Source organism: Beta vulgaris, chromosome 3, assembly GCF_026745355.1.
Source record: "Beta vulgaris subsp. vulgaris cultivar EL10 chromosome 3, EL10.2, whole genome shotgun sequence".
Taxonomy (NCBI): Eukaryota; Viridiplantae; Streptophyta; class Magnoliopsida; order Caryophyllales; family Amaranthaceae; genus Beta; species Beta vulgaris.
The window spans coordinates 51,328,183-51,341,485 of record NC_079204.1 but is presented as its reverse complement, the minus strand read 5'-3'; the positions used below and the strand labels follow the sequence as shown (position 1 = coordinate 51,341,485).

The 13,303-nt window shown below is 37.1% G+C and overlaps 2 protein-coding genes across 6 annotated transcripts; both read right to left on the bottom strand.

Annotated features, from left to right (window-relative positions):
• Nucleotides 1-980: 980 nt before the first annotated feature.
• LOC125495762 (zeatin O-glucosyltransferase-like) lies at nt 981-2,769 on the bottom strand. The gene has a single exon (XM_048640578.2). It carries the CDS (start codon nt 2,639-2,641, stop codon nt 1,151-1,153), a length of 1,491 nt encoding a protein of 496 aa, XP_048496535.2. The 5' UTR covers nt 2,642-2,769; the 3' UTR covers nt 981-1,150.
• Nucleotides 2,770-4,084: 1,315 nt separating this feature from the next.
• Nucleotides 4,085-7,958, bottom strand: LOC125496105 (uncharacterized). Of its 5 annotated transcripts, XM_057393283.1 has the most exons (6): nt 7,696-7,958; nt 7,526-7,608; nt 7,103-7,266; nt 5,975-6,068; nt 4,833-4,899; nt 4,085-4,374 (listed from the first exon to the last, which is right to left on the bottom strand). In XM_057393283.1, the coding sequence occupies exons 3-6, from the start codon at nt 7,221-7,223 to the stop codon at nt 4,321-4,323; spliced, it is 336 nt and encodes a 111-aa protein (XP_057249266.1). In that variant the 5' UTR covers nt 7,224-7,266; nt 7,526-7,608; nt 7,696-7,958; the 3' UTR covers nt 4,085-4,320. The 5 variants fall into 5 exon arrangements, 3 of the variants coding, with proteins under 3 accessions (XP_057249266.1, XP_057249265.1, XP_057249264.1); XR_007272800.2 differs by lacking the exon at nt 4,833-4,899; XR_007272801.2 differs by lacking the exons at nt 4,833-4,899; nt 5,975-6,068.
• Nucleotides 7,959-13,303: the final 5,345 nt, after the last annotated feature.

The window sequence follows — 13,303 nt, the reverse complement described above, 5'->3', positions numbered from 1 at the left end:
TAATTATCATATGACGTGACTAATAAAATTGTATATATGTAATGTGTATAATTATCATAATTAGTATAATGTGTTCACGGGTGGTTAACCGTCTTGAAACAATATTTTGGTTCGGTAACCAGAAATTTCGATTTGCTCTTTTTGCCAATCGTAACCGTTTAGACTGGTTACTGCTTAAGCGGAAAATCATTTTTTCGGTACGGTGTTTTGGTTAACCATTAACCATTACTTAATTTATACCATTATGTTTTACTTAATAATACTACTTCCTACATTCCATATTACTCGCTACACTTTCAATTATGAGAAGTTTCACATTACTTGCTACACTTCCTTTTTGGGCAATAAACTCTCTCTATCTCTCTCCTCTTACATGGGTCCTTTGTCTTTTTACTCTCTACATCTCTCTTCTCCAAATATTGCATAGGAGTCTGTGAATTGAGAAGTGTAGCGAGTAATATGAAACGGAGGAAATATATATTTTTTGTGCATATTTTTAATATTAAATATATTTATAATATAAAATGTATTATAAAGTAGATAATAAATCCATTGGAAAATATGACTAACACTAATAATTCACTTCATTTCTTAATTACAGTGTTTATGTTAGTACTAGAGTTTTCAAGTAACTACATACTCTAATTGTTGTAACTTAGCAACAAATATTAAAATTGATGTAATTGTTTGAAAATATTTCAGAACAATTAAATAGAGAAAAAAAACATATTTCGTATTTCGGTTAACTGCTCATTCGAAAAATCATAACCGTATCGGACCATTTAACCGTTAATTTTATCGGTTTGATAATCGTACCGTTGAAATTTTTTTTATCGTTACAGTAACCACTCCTTTAGACCAATTTTTCGATCTTTCGATTTTTTATGAACACCCGTTGCAGTTCTAAAACAATCAAGCCATATTAGTAATTTTGAATACCAAAGAAAATGAATGAGAGTTGATGAACATGTTTAAGTGAATTGAAACAACAAAACTAGTACCACGATATTATAACACAAATTGAAAACAATCCAATCTAAACCAACTAGGCCAAAAATCAAATAAATAACTATACCTCAACAAGATTTTTTCAACGTGACTTGCAGATAGAATGATAATAAAAGCATATAAAGACACACACAAGGTTGCGTTATCCAGAGATATAGGCAATGAAAGAGTCCCTCTCTAAACAACTCACACCACCTTCAGCAACTGATCCTCTAACACTTTCACCCAACTCTGCAGCCCTTTTCTTCATCTCTTTGCCTTCTTCTGTTACCATCAATGTCTTCACCACATTCTCTATAGTACTTGATTTCACAACCTCGCCACGATGTGCCCAATCTCTCACCAATATACCAATTCTAAGCACCTCGCTCAACAAAACCGCATTCCTTGGCTGATCAGAATGCATCGGCCACGCCGCAACCGGCACACCCATACTCATACTTTCCATACATGAATTCCACCCACAATGACTCATAAACCCGCCAGTCGACGGATGTGCTAATATTTCAAGCTGTGGTGCCCAATCCTTAACTATCATTCCCCTGTCTTTCACTCTGTCTTCATACCCTTTTGGAAGTTGAGCCTTTTTTACTCTATCAGCTTCTTCAAAAACGTCATTAGGGTCAGCTCTTCGGAGCACCCATAGAAACTTCACCTCGCTTCGTTCCAACCCGTTTGCCAGCTCTTCAATCTGTTCATCTGTGAATGATGTTGATGATCCAAAAGACACATAAATCACTGAGCATTTCTCTTGTTCATCTAGCCATTTTAGGCATTGATGTCTGTTTTCACTGCTTTTGTTTTCGATATTCACCGGATGAAACGGTCCTATTGCAAAGTGTTTTATCTGTGATTTACTCGAATATAGCTTATCCAACAAAGTGACATATCTGCCTTCTATAGCTCTGGAGGTGTTGTAAATCCACCCTGACTCGAACCCAAGACATTCTATTTGTTTCGTTGCAAACTCCAACATTTCTTTCGTTGCACACCCTTCATGAGTAGGAATATTGTCGGGGATCTCTTCTGAATCTAGCTGTAACAGTTTGACTTCCTCAGGTATGCTTTCCCATGAGTATGAAAACATGGAAAAGGCCGAAATCGGAATGAAGGTGAAGGCTTTAGCATTTGAGATGAGCTTCACATCTTGAACCACATAGGCCATAAGGTTATCATGAATGACTACAACTCGATTAAACTTTTGCGCGAGTTGGTGCAAGAGTTGAGATATGGGCTCCCGAAGATGCGTAGACGCCTCAAAGAGTGCGGTGAAGTGCTCAGGAGAAGGGGCAGAGATGTCTACACTTGGAGGGGGTGAGTGGTAAGGAGGAAGTTGGAAGTCATGGAAGTGTATTTTGGTTAAACTTTGTGTGTCCCGACCATGAAGACGGAGTTTCGCTTGGCGGTTGTGCGTGGTGGAACCTGCGTAATGGACGGGTATGTCGTAGGAGGTGATGAGGTGAGAGAGGTGAAGGAGTTGGTTAAGATGGCCTTGTGCTGGAAGTGGTACAATCACTACTGCCACTGGAGGAAGTTGTTTTAGATTGCTATTTTGGCTTTCCATTTTGGCTAAACTTATTTGTGGGTTTGGATGTTTTTGGAAGTGGTGATATATTTCTAGTTTATAATACATGGCAGACTTGCAGAGCACACAAAGGAATTTGTCTTGACGTTTTCAACTGCATTTGTGGGGGAGAGACTAGAGAGGTGGAGGAGTGGGTTGTGATGGCCTTTAGTGCTTTTGAGTTTTGACCACTTGCATGCAAGAAAATTTGTATCAGACTACTTTTCCCTTCATAAAACAGTTCCAATTGGAACGTATAAATCGTTATTTGATTGCTACTCATGTTGCGTAATTGCTTGCCTCATCCATTCTTGGAAGAAAATATGAAACCGACAGGGGACAAATTGAATACCATGTGAATATGAGCTTGTTCTTTTCGGCATAAAACAGCTGAATTGAACTGAACTGAAATGAATAGTGATATCTGAGAGTAAAAGTATTGTCAAGAGCTGAATTGAACCGAACTGAACCGAACTAAACTGAATTGAACCGAACTGAACTGAACTAAACTGAATTGAACTGAACTGAACTGAAAATAAGATGGGGAGAACAAGCCCTATGTGATGCTTCCTTTTAAATAAGGTGTTTTTGGTTTTTATTTTGTTCCTTAACTTGGGGTTCATGCATTCTCGGAGTACTTGATAAATGATGCTGAATTTACGAAAAAAAGGTTCTTTACATTATTTTCATATACTTCATTGGTTATGAAATAAGTAAAATACTTTTATAAAGAAAATACTCACATAATTGAAAGATATGTTTCACTTATTTTAGAACGAAAGAATAAATGTTTAAGAATTTTTTTTTTTATCATTTCTCTTAGGCAAGGATTGCATTGTTCACAACAAATTTTACTACTCATCCTCAAAATTTATCCAAAAAGGCATAAAAATTAGTCCATTTAAAATACGTGGAGAGCTACTCCCTCTGTTTCTATTTGTTGTTTTTGGTTTTCTAATAGGAATGTTTGTAAAAGTTGTTTTAGTACAAGAGAGGTACATAATTACTACTATTTTTTATTAGTTGTTATTCTTACTATCACCGACTACTTTATAATTAAATTTAATAGCACTTTTTCACTGCTAGAAAAGGAGTGTTGTGAAGATGCTTTTTGGCCCAATTGGCGACGCTTAAAAGCGTCGCGAAATTTGCTCTCGACGCTGCCAAAAAGCGTCGAACAGAATCAGTCGGCAATTCGCGTCTCCAAAAAACGTCGCCATTGGCGATGCTGTACAACGTCCCCCTTACCTATATAGGCGTCGCCACATTGGTTAGTGGGGGTGCCATCAATTAATTTATAAACGCTTGCTTTTTGTCGACTACAATTAGTCACGACGCTTTTTAGTGTTGAGAGAAATTTGGCTGGAAAATTATTCTTATATTTATCATAAGTTTTTGACAAGGAAAAGCGTCTAGATTTTGTATGGACTCTTTTGATACGTTTTTCATAATTAATTAATTAACAATACAGTAATAATATAATATATATATATATATACACACACTAAGGTATAAAAAAAACTTTGATCAATATATTATAAATATATACTAAGATAATTAAAATCCCTACAAATATTGCATATTCACCAAAATCCTAGCCATATATGTATTTTTCTATAAACATAATTGCAAATTGTATGTCGTAGTTAAGTCTAATTAATAAAAATATCCAAAGTGAAATAACCTTGAAAATAAGCTAACTAATAAGATCTAGCGCGCTAGCAAAATAGATGACGATACGATGGTAGCTACTTTGAAGCCATCCGTTCTTGATCTGTTGCACCTTCATTATTTTCGAGTACCTTCAAAAGGAGATAAAAAAGACAAAAAAATATAATCAGTAATGATAATATATATAAAAGTTCAGATTAGCAAGCTAAGAAAAATGGCTACAATTATGCACCAGCACGCATGAAACTTTTTAAAACGAACGAAATTTCATTATGTTAAGAAAGATAATCATAGCAATAATTCAATAAACAGCAATCAACATTCTATGTATTAGAATTACTCCTAATCATGATGATCAGTAAAAGCACAGTAGACATTACCATAGGAGCAATGAAGAGAAAAGACTATAATCAACATATTTCCAAAGAAAACCATTAAAGCTAATTAGAAGCACCTAAACTATCACAGAAAGAAAGTATTCAGCCAAATCACCCCTCCTTTCTCCAGTTTCATGAGTACCAGACATCTTCTGCCTCTGATGAGTAATGCCATAACCAACAAAATCGAGACGTGAAAGAAATTTAAATACCTTTCTACCATCTCCCAACAGGAGCCTTGACACTGTGACCCAAGTAATTTTCTCTGTGTTTATCAACCTTTACATCATCCCAAGTGAATTTTGAAAATGAAAGATGATTATCAAAAGATACCCATAAAATATGAGAAAGGAAAATGAACACAAGCCAAACAATAAAAGAAATTTACAACATTCCTAATACCAAATCACAATTCCGGAGAAGAAAATGCAATAAACCATAATTCTATCACATCATACCAAGAATTATACAATTAGAAAGAGAGTTCAGAGAAGAGAATGCATTAAATTATAAGCTAATCACATCATTCCAAGAATTATACCTTGATTGTGTCTTGTACAGTCACTCTTAGCAAGAATAGTTTGTACAGTCACTCCTAATCATGATGATCAGTAAAAGCACAGTAGACATTACCATAGGAACAATGAAGAGAAAAAAAACACATAGCATCCTCAAACCAAACCCAGTAATATCATGTTATCTCATATATTCTCCCCATAGGTTAGACAAAGGAGCTAAAATAACATGAGAAGCTAACTGCCCTTTCATTAATCACGCAAGCCCACAATCAATCTATTACAGCTCCCTAATGATGTAAATGGCTGACCCTAACGATCAAAATCTTCAGACTACTACAATAGATTATGCTGTGATATTCTTTCATCCGTGCTCAATGGTTCTAATAAACACTGTCTTATCAATATCAGGATCAAAATTAGCTGGTCCTGACCTGTGGTCATAAGCACTTGAGAGCCTAAATCTATTTTAAAGACTAATAGCTGCAAAAACTTCTCAGAAACATCAAACACCTGTACCAGGCACTTTGTTTGCCCTCATTCTAGATTTGAGACTTAAAGCAACCTGTCCGAGTAGTTCTATTGAAATAAAATGCAATACAAGAATAATAAACCTCGGCACAAATATAAACTTTTCAAAAAAGATTCAAATTGCAGAATCAACAGTTTCCAAAAACTGGCCCTATTGTAAATCATAATGCAATGACTAGCTAGAAAATAATCATCAATACCATTCTTTGAAATTCGTCGAAACAATCTCATCAACAATACTGAAAACTGATATGCATAATGGACGGAAATTAACTGAATAAAAAAAGAGAATTGCAACAGAAACTAACCGCGAGAATAACAGCTCATATCTAGCTTCGCATACATATAATGTTATGTTCATTGAACTCAATGAACCACGACATAAAGTTTCTGCCAGCATCTCTGTGATGTTAGGTTAAATAATTAGAAGGCACTTTATAAGGGACAGGTAAAGTAGGTGTCTCGATTAAATGATGTGAAAACTTCACCAGAACGTGTACTTGATAATTCAAACCCGAGGTGGGTTGTGTTTGCATCATTGTTCTGGGTGGTTTTTGTATAGGGCAGTAAAAATAGAATGTATGTCTAAATTTAAGCTGTTCATCGTTGTACAAGGGTATATTAGAATAAGCATAGATGCCATATGAACATAAAAATTGCTAAGATTTTGAGATCATCCAGGTTTAACATACTTTATGCTTATTTAAGTACAAAAAAAAGACAGCCAAGTCAAAACCAACTGCTGATTATTCAAAAGAAAACAACAGATGCAAATTTTTCTAGATGCATCTATTGCACATTAATAAATATATAATTGTATATAGCTAAATTAAGTTGTTGGGTTTTTAAGCAAGTGATTCATACATATATCTGGGTTATGAACACTGATTTTAGGCTTGATAAACACTAATTCATTATTGTACATGTTTACTGTGATGCTGTTGAGATTATCCGGGTTTGTTGAAGAAGGATGCAGAATACACAGCTCTTTGGCAGATTAGGATCTATAACAGCTGCTCACCACATTAATCTTCCAAAAGAAATAGTGACACTTTTAGCAGGCCTAATCCCATCCTTATGCAGCAAATACTCTAGTTAACTGATTCTATTTCCTAAAATATTGCTTCGTAAACTCTTAACACTTATTACACATAATTTCCATTTTGTCCGTAGTTTAACTTGGACATACCATTCTAAATATAACTCATAGAATATAAAAAACTTTAGTGAATACTTATTGTCTATAGTGGGCATTAGCTAAAGTTTTGTTACTAGTTGGTTAGAAACGAAATAAGAGTTGAGCTTAGTTAAAGAAAGAAAAACTCACATTTAACAAGTTTACCTTCTAGCTACAATTACTCTATTACCAAGCACTTTACTACATCTAAATATAACTACTATCTATAGAAATAAGAGAATTTTCAGGTGGTAATTACCTAAACTGAACCTTGTTACGAACTCTGAATGATCACTAGAACAATGGGTGCCATTTTTCAGACTGTTGCCATGATGTCCTTTTGGGCAAGAGCACTTGTAACCACCAGGGAGTTGGTACATGTATGAGAGCAAGGGTTGTTTGGCCCAACACACTCATCAACATCTGCCAGAGAAAAGATATGAGAGATGATCTCATTATAGTAGTTACTGAGTAAAAGAAAGCTACCAAAAGCATTAGTGTAAAAACAGATTAAATTAGATAGTTATATATGGAAACAAGAAATCACTCGCTCGACTATGTTAAATACTGCATGGAAATTTCAAGAAAATTCGATGTCAAATTGCAGAATTTTTATGGAAATTAGAAAATCGGATGAGAATGTTACAGAATTGCAGAAAAAAGGCTATCATTCGAGACAAACCTGCTGACGACTTGTATTGAAATTTCCAGAAATTTGTTGTCAAATATTTCAATTTCGCGAAAATCTTCGCAATTGCTTTAAGACTGATAGGAGGTTGAAGATGAACAATTTAATGAAGAAATCGAAGAAATGAAAAAAAAAAAAAAAAACGGTAAGAATTGGAGACATACCTGCTGGGCGCACGAACTGGAGAGTGAATTAGGCTAGATTTGAGACTGAGATTGAATTGTGAAGAATTAGGGTTCGTGTGTGCGTGGAGTACTGAAGTGGGAAGTTAGGCGGTTTCGCTTCTTGACTTCTTGTATAGCGTTCCTAGAAGGTGAAGCGCTATTTAACATAACACGTGAACTGCACGTGTCCTGAACGACACCTAAAAGCAATGAAGCATCTTGACGACGCTTTTAAGCATTGAGGATAGGCGGGAATTTGCAAACCCCCCAACGCCTATATCCACGCGTCGAGGATAAAGCGTCTCGAACATATGGCTTTTGTAGTAGTGTTTAATCAATCAATAAAAATTAATGCGACGCAAATGGTACATGAAACAAAGGGACAAAAGATTGGAACTCTCAAAAAATAATTGAGAAGTTCCAAAAAAATTAATCGATAATGCTTTTAGTAGATTATTTTTAAAATAAATATAAAATCTCACATTATATAAGAGTTGGAGAAAAACCTTAACAGTTTACATAGTATGCATGAGGCTTACTGGTATTTGCATTCTCGTGGTTCAGAGGTTCGCGATGGGATAAAAACACCAAGTACTTTCACCACAAAGCCTCCCAGAGAAGAAAACGTAACTATGTTGATGGCTTATTTGATGGTACTGGTATTTAGAGGGAGGAGGATTCAGATATCGAAGGTATTCAAGAAGTTCTTCAGTTTATTAAGCCTGTTGTAAATGAAGATTGTAATCGACATCTTATGCGCCCCTTTGTGAAAGAAGATATTTTTGCAGCTCTCCAGCAGATGCACCCCTGCAAGGCTCCTGGGCCGGATGGTATGCATGCTATTTTTTTACCAACGATTCAGGCATATTATTGGTGATGATGTTAACAATTTTGTCTAATATTTTGCATGGTATTATTCCTCCCAGCTCTGTTAATCAGATCAATATTGCTTTGATCCCTAAGGTCAAAAAGCCCACTCTTGCTATGAATTCAGACCTATTGCTCTCTATAATGTTATATATAAACTTGTCTCCAAAGCCATTGTAATGACATTGCAATATTTTCTTCCAGACATAGTTTCATAGAACCAAAGTGCTTTTGTGCCAGGGCGCCTGATTACTGATAATGCACTGATAGCAATGGAGATTTTCCATTCTATGAAACATCGGAATCGTAGTCGTCGTGGTATCATCTCCATGAAGTTTGATATGATCAAGGCATATGACAGGGTGGAGTGAGGTTTTATGAGGAAGTTATTACTCACTATGGGTTTGATGGTCGATGAGTCAATTTAATAATGGAGTACAGTGTGTCTCTTCGGTCTCCTATTCCTTCATTATTAATGGAGGTGTTTGTGGTTCTGTTGCTCTGGGCAGGAGCCTCCGTCAAGGTGACCCTCTTTCTCCGTATTTATTTATTCTGGTGGCTGATGCGTTTTCTAAAATGTTAGAGAGTAAAGCTCAAGAGAAAATAATTCATGGAGCTAAGCCTAGCCATAGCGTCCCGGAGGTTTCTCACCTTCTTTTTGCAGATGAGATCTTATTATTCACCAGGGTAACCCGACAGGAGTGCGAAGTGATAGTTGATATTTTCAACAAATGTGAAAGCATCCGGTCAGAAAATTAATTATGAAAAGTCGGAAGTGTCATTTAGTAGAGGAGTCAGCAGTCACTAGATAGAAGCTTTGATGGGAATTTTGAACATGAGACAGGTTGATAAACATGAGAAGTACCTTGGTATCCCTTCTATTGCGAGTAGATCAAAGAAAGCTCTTTTTGATTCTCTTGTTGATAGAATTTAGAAGAAACTCCAAGGATGGAAGGAAAAGCTACTTTCCAGAGCCAGGAAGGAAATCTTATTAAAGTCTGTCATCCAAGCTATTCCTACTTACCTTATGGGAGTCTATAAACTTCCTCAGACTGTTATTCAAAATATTCATTCTCTTATGAGTCGTTTTTGGTGGGGGAGAACGGAGGATAAAAAGAAGACTCACTGGGTTAGTTGGGATTCTTTATGCTCTTTGAAATGCCTTGGAGGTTTGGGGTTTAAAGACTTCTCGGTTTTCAACGTTGTGCTTCTAGGGCGTCAAGCTTAGCGCCTAGCACGTGATAAACTTCTCTTCTTGGTCGTGTTCTGAAGGCAAAGTACTATCCAAAATGTAAGTTCCTTGATGCCTATATGGGTCCGTCTTGCAGCTATTCACGGAAAAACATTTGGAGCTCTAAAGCACTATTAAAAGAAGGTGTGTGTTGGCGAGTTGGTAATGGGGAACGCATTAACATTTGGTAATCTCCTTGGTTGTTAGATGAAGAGGGGCCCTTTGTCACCAATGAACATCATTTAGCCTCCTGGGTAGTCGACCTTATTGATGCTGAAAGTGGTGAATGGAAGGTTGATTTCATTAACATTTCAATGAGCGAGATGCTAGGTGAATCTTAGCCGTTCCCTAAAGCGATAACGGAGTTGATGATGAAATGACATGGGCCTTCTCTAAGAATGGGATGTACACCGTCAAAACAGCCTACATGCTAGGTAAGGGGTGCAATCTTGATAATTTCCATCAAGTCTGGGTCGATATTTGGAGCTTCGAGGCTAGTCCAAAGGTGAGGCACTTCTTGTGGCGTGCTCGCACCCAATCGCTCCCAACGCGAGCCCTCCTTCATCACCGCCATTTCATTGAGGATGCTACGTGTCTTAGGGGTTGCGGTGAATTTGAAACTGCGAATATGCCATTTTCGAGTGCCTTTTTCATTAGCCAACTTTGGATTGACATTAGGTGTCATGAGATGTGCAATGTTAACCCAACTGTAAGTATGTGTGAAGTTGTGATGGGCTGGGGGAAATTAATTAAAAAGAAGCAAAGTAAGGGAGCTTTCTTGGCCTGGGGAATTTGGGATGATCGTAACAACATCGTCTTCAACAACAATGTTTTCCCCCATGAGTTACTGCTACGCCGTGTTGATAGATGGACTGAAGAACATGGGCAGTATGCAGCATATATTTACTCACATGCTCAGCACAAACCTGCCTCAGGTTCGAAGATTTGGTGTCTCCCTCCGACAATTATTACTAAATTCAACGTCGACGCTTCGCTCGCTATAGAAGGGTGGGTTGGCTTGGGCGTTATTGCTCGTGACTATCAAGGGAAAGTGTTGTCGTTTTTTGCCACAAGGTGGATGAGGGCTTACTGGTCTCCGAGATTGCAGAAGCGAAACATTTGCAATGACTTTGAAGCTGGCTAAATGATATGGGTTCAATGCTCTGATCCTTGAATCTGACTGTCAGACGGTGATTCATAAGCTTTCCAAGAATGCTACTTTTCTCTCTAATTTGGATATAGTCCTCCATGATATTTTAGCTTCTTGTGTTTATTTTTCAAATGTTACTTGGTATCATGTGAAAAGAGATGGCAATTTTATCGTTCATCATTTAGCTAAGTTAGTTCCTTTTTGGTGTAGAACAAGTTTGGGAAAACCACTATCTTTCTGAGGTGGCTCCCTATATACTCTTGAACAATTTGTCTCTTCCTTAATGATTATTGGCTTGCTTTGCCCCTCAAAAAAATAATATAGGATTTTGTGTCGCGGTGTATTTTATTCAATGGATAATTGGATATTGCTCGAACTTGTACTGGGGAACTTGTGTTAAAAATATTAATCTTGAAAAATAGAAACAATGTAGTCTAGAGAAGACAATGGAAAAACTAATAGAAGGAAATATAGAAACATCTACCTAGAACTATCTAGTTCATAGAAGTAGGAAGAATATGTTGGTTTAGCATGCTATAAATATACAAGTGATATAATCAAGAAGTTGGTGGGGAAAAAAAAAGTGGTTTACCAAGGATGAGACATGAGCTCACCGTACATGAAAGGTGGAGAGATATGTGAGACATGAGCTCACAAACAAATAGTATATGAGAGTTATTTTTGTAAGGTGTGGAATTAAGTGTCCCACCAAATTATTATTAATATACAATTTTTTGATGTAATCAATACTTTGCAATTTATGAACTTATTTTTTAGGGTCTAGTACAATTATGCATGCGCCCTCAAATTTATATCAACTTGTTTATAACACTTCTGGCTAGAGGTGGGCATGGGTCCGGCCGGGCCTATTCACAGGATCGGCTCGCGGGCTTGAGTAAATGGCGGACCGGGCCGGACCCAGGCCCATGAGTGGCGAGCCGTGCCGGGCCGGGGTTGAAATTTAAAAAAAAATTCCACGGGACCGCGGGCTGGCCCATGTTTTATGTTGTATTTTTGACAGTTTTAGGGTAAAAAACAAAGGAAAGGAGCGTTCGGCCCGCGGGCCAGCCCACGCGGGCTCGTGCCGGTGCGGGCCGGAAATAAAATTTCTTGACAGTGACAGGCCCGCGTCCCACGTAGCGGAAAACGGGCCGCGCCGGGCCCAAATCGTGCTGGGCCGGGCCGCGTGTCGTCCCGGCCCATGCTCACCTCTACTTCTGGCCTTCCATTTGGAGTGATATATTGGGATTTTTTAGAGTAATTGTATGTTTGGGATGGCTTTAGCTTGTAAGCAGAGGAGCTTCCTTTGTTTAATTTTTTTAAAGGTTGCGACATAACATTGCGTAATTAGTACTACTAATAATAATATTTGCGCGTTATTTAGGCTTTATATTGTAGCACTACTAGAAAAATGATAATTTGCGTCATATTATTTGCGTCGTATGCATAAAGAACTGATGCAAATCGCCAGGAGCAGAGGATTTGCGTCGGATTATAATCAACGCCCGACACAAATGCCCACGTCAAATAAATGGCAAGAGGATTTGCTTCGCGTGGCCCTAGACATCCGACGCACATGGGTAAAGTAGATTTGCGTCGAACGCGTCTATTGTGCGTTGCAAATACTTGTATCACGCTATTTTCGTTGGACATAGAGGCCCATCCGACGCAGATGAGTTGGGCGGATTAGAATTAAATAACCAACAAAAAAACTGTAAAGTACGTCGGATGAGCCTCTTTGTGCGACGCAGATAATCAACAATATTTAAAACCCACTTTCTCCTATTTCTCTTCAGCCTTTTTTTTAAAGAACTTATTTGACCTAGATCTCTCATTTTCTCTCATCGATTCATCCTCACCTCTCTCTCATCTCTCATCTTCATCTCTTTCTCTCATGCATCTTCATCTCTTTCTCTCACCTATGTGCAGGGTCGTTCCTGACATTTTATAGGCCCGAGGCGAAACTAAATTTTAGGGCCTTTTATATATGGTGGCAGAACAAAATTTTCACCACTCATTAGTACTTCATTTGACACTTACAGAGCAAAATAAGTGCACTATGTTTTTCCTTAAGCACACATCAAAATATAGTGAAGGTTGTGTGTATATCTAAATAGTATTAAAGTCAAAATGAGAAATATGTTAAAATGAATAATGAAAACTTTTAAAATGAATTACTTCCTTCGTCTAAAATCACTTCTTACATCTATTAAGATACATAACTTTAGATGATTATTATCAATTGTTTTTTTATTAAAGAAAAAGTAGATATGACACAAGGTAGCAGTCTAGCAGAGTAGTTATTTTTCTTGGAGGAGAGAGAGTGGTGGTTCATGTTTGTTGAAAAAAAAAGATTAATA

What these genes read in the sequence shown, in the direction of transcription:
- LOC125495762 (XM_048640578.2), bottom strand. Translation starts at nt 2,641, where the DNA reads ATGTATTATAAACTAGAAATATATCACCACTTCCAAAAACATCCAAAC.
- LOC125496105 (XM_057393282.1), bottom strand. Translation starts at nt 7,223, where the DNA reads ATGTACCAACTCCCTGGTGGTTACAAGTGCTCTTGCCCAAAAGGACAT. An exon ending in CGTAACAAGGTTCAGTTTAG is followed by an intron (nt 6,069 to 7,102) that starts GTAATTACCACC and finishes CTAACATCACAG; the next exon opens with AGATGCTGGCAGAAACTTTA. An exon ending in TATGAGCTGTTATTCTCGCG is followed by an intron (nt 4,900 to 5,974) that starts GTTAGTTTCTGT and finishes GATGATGTAAAG; the next exon opens with GTTGATAAACACAGAGAAAA.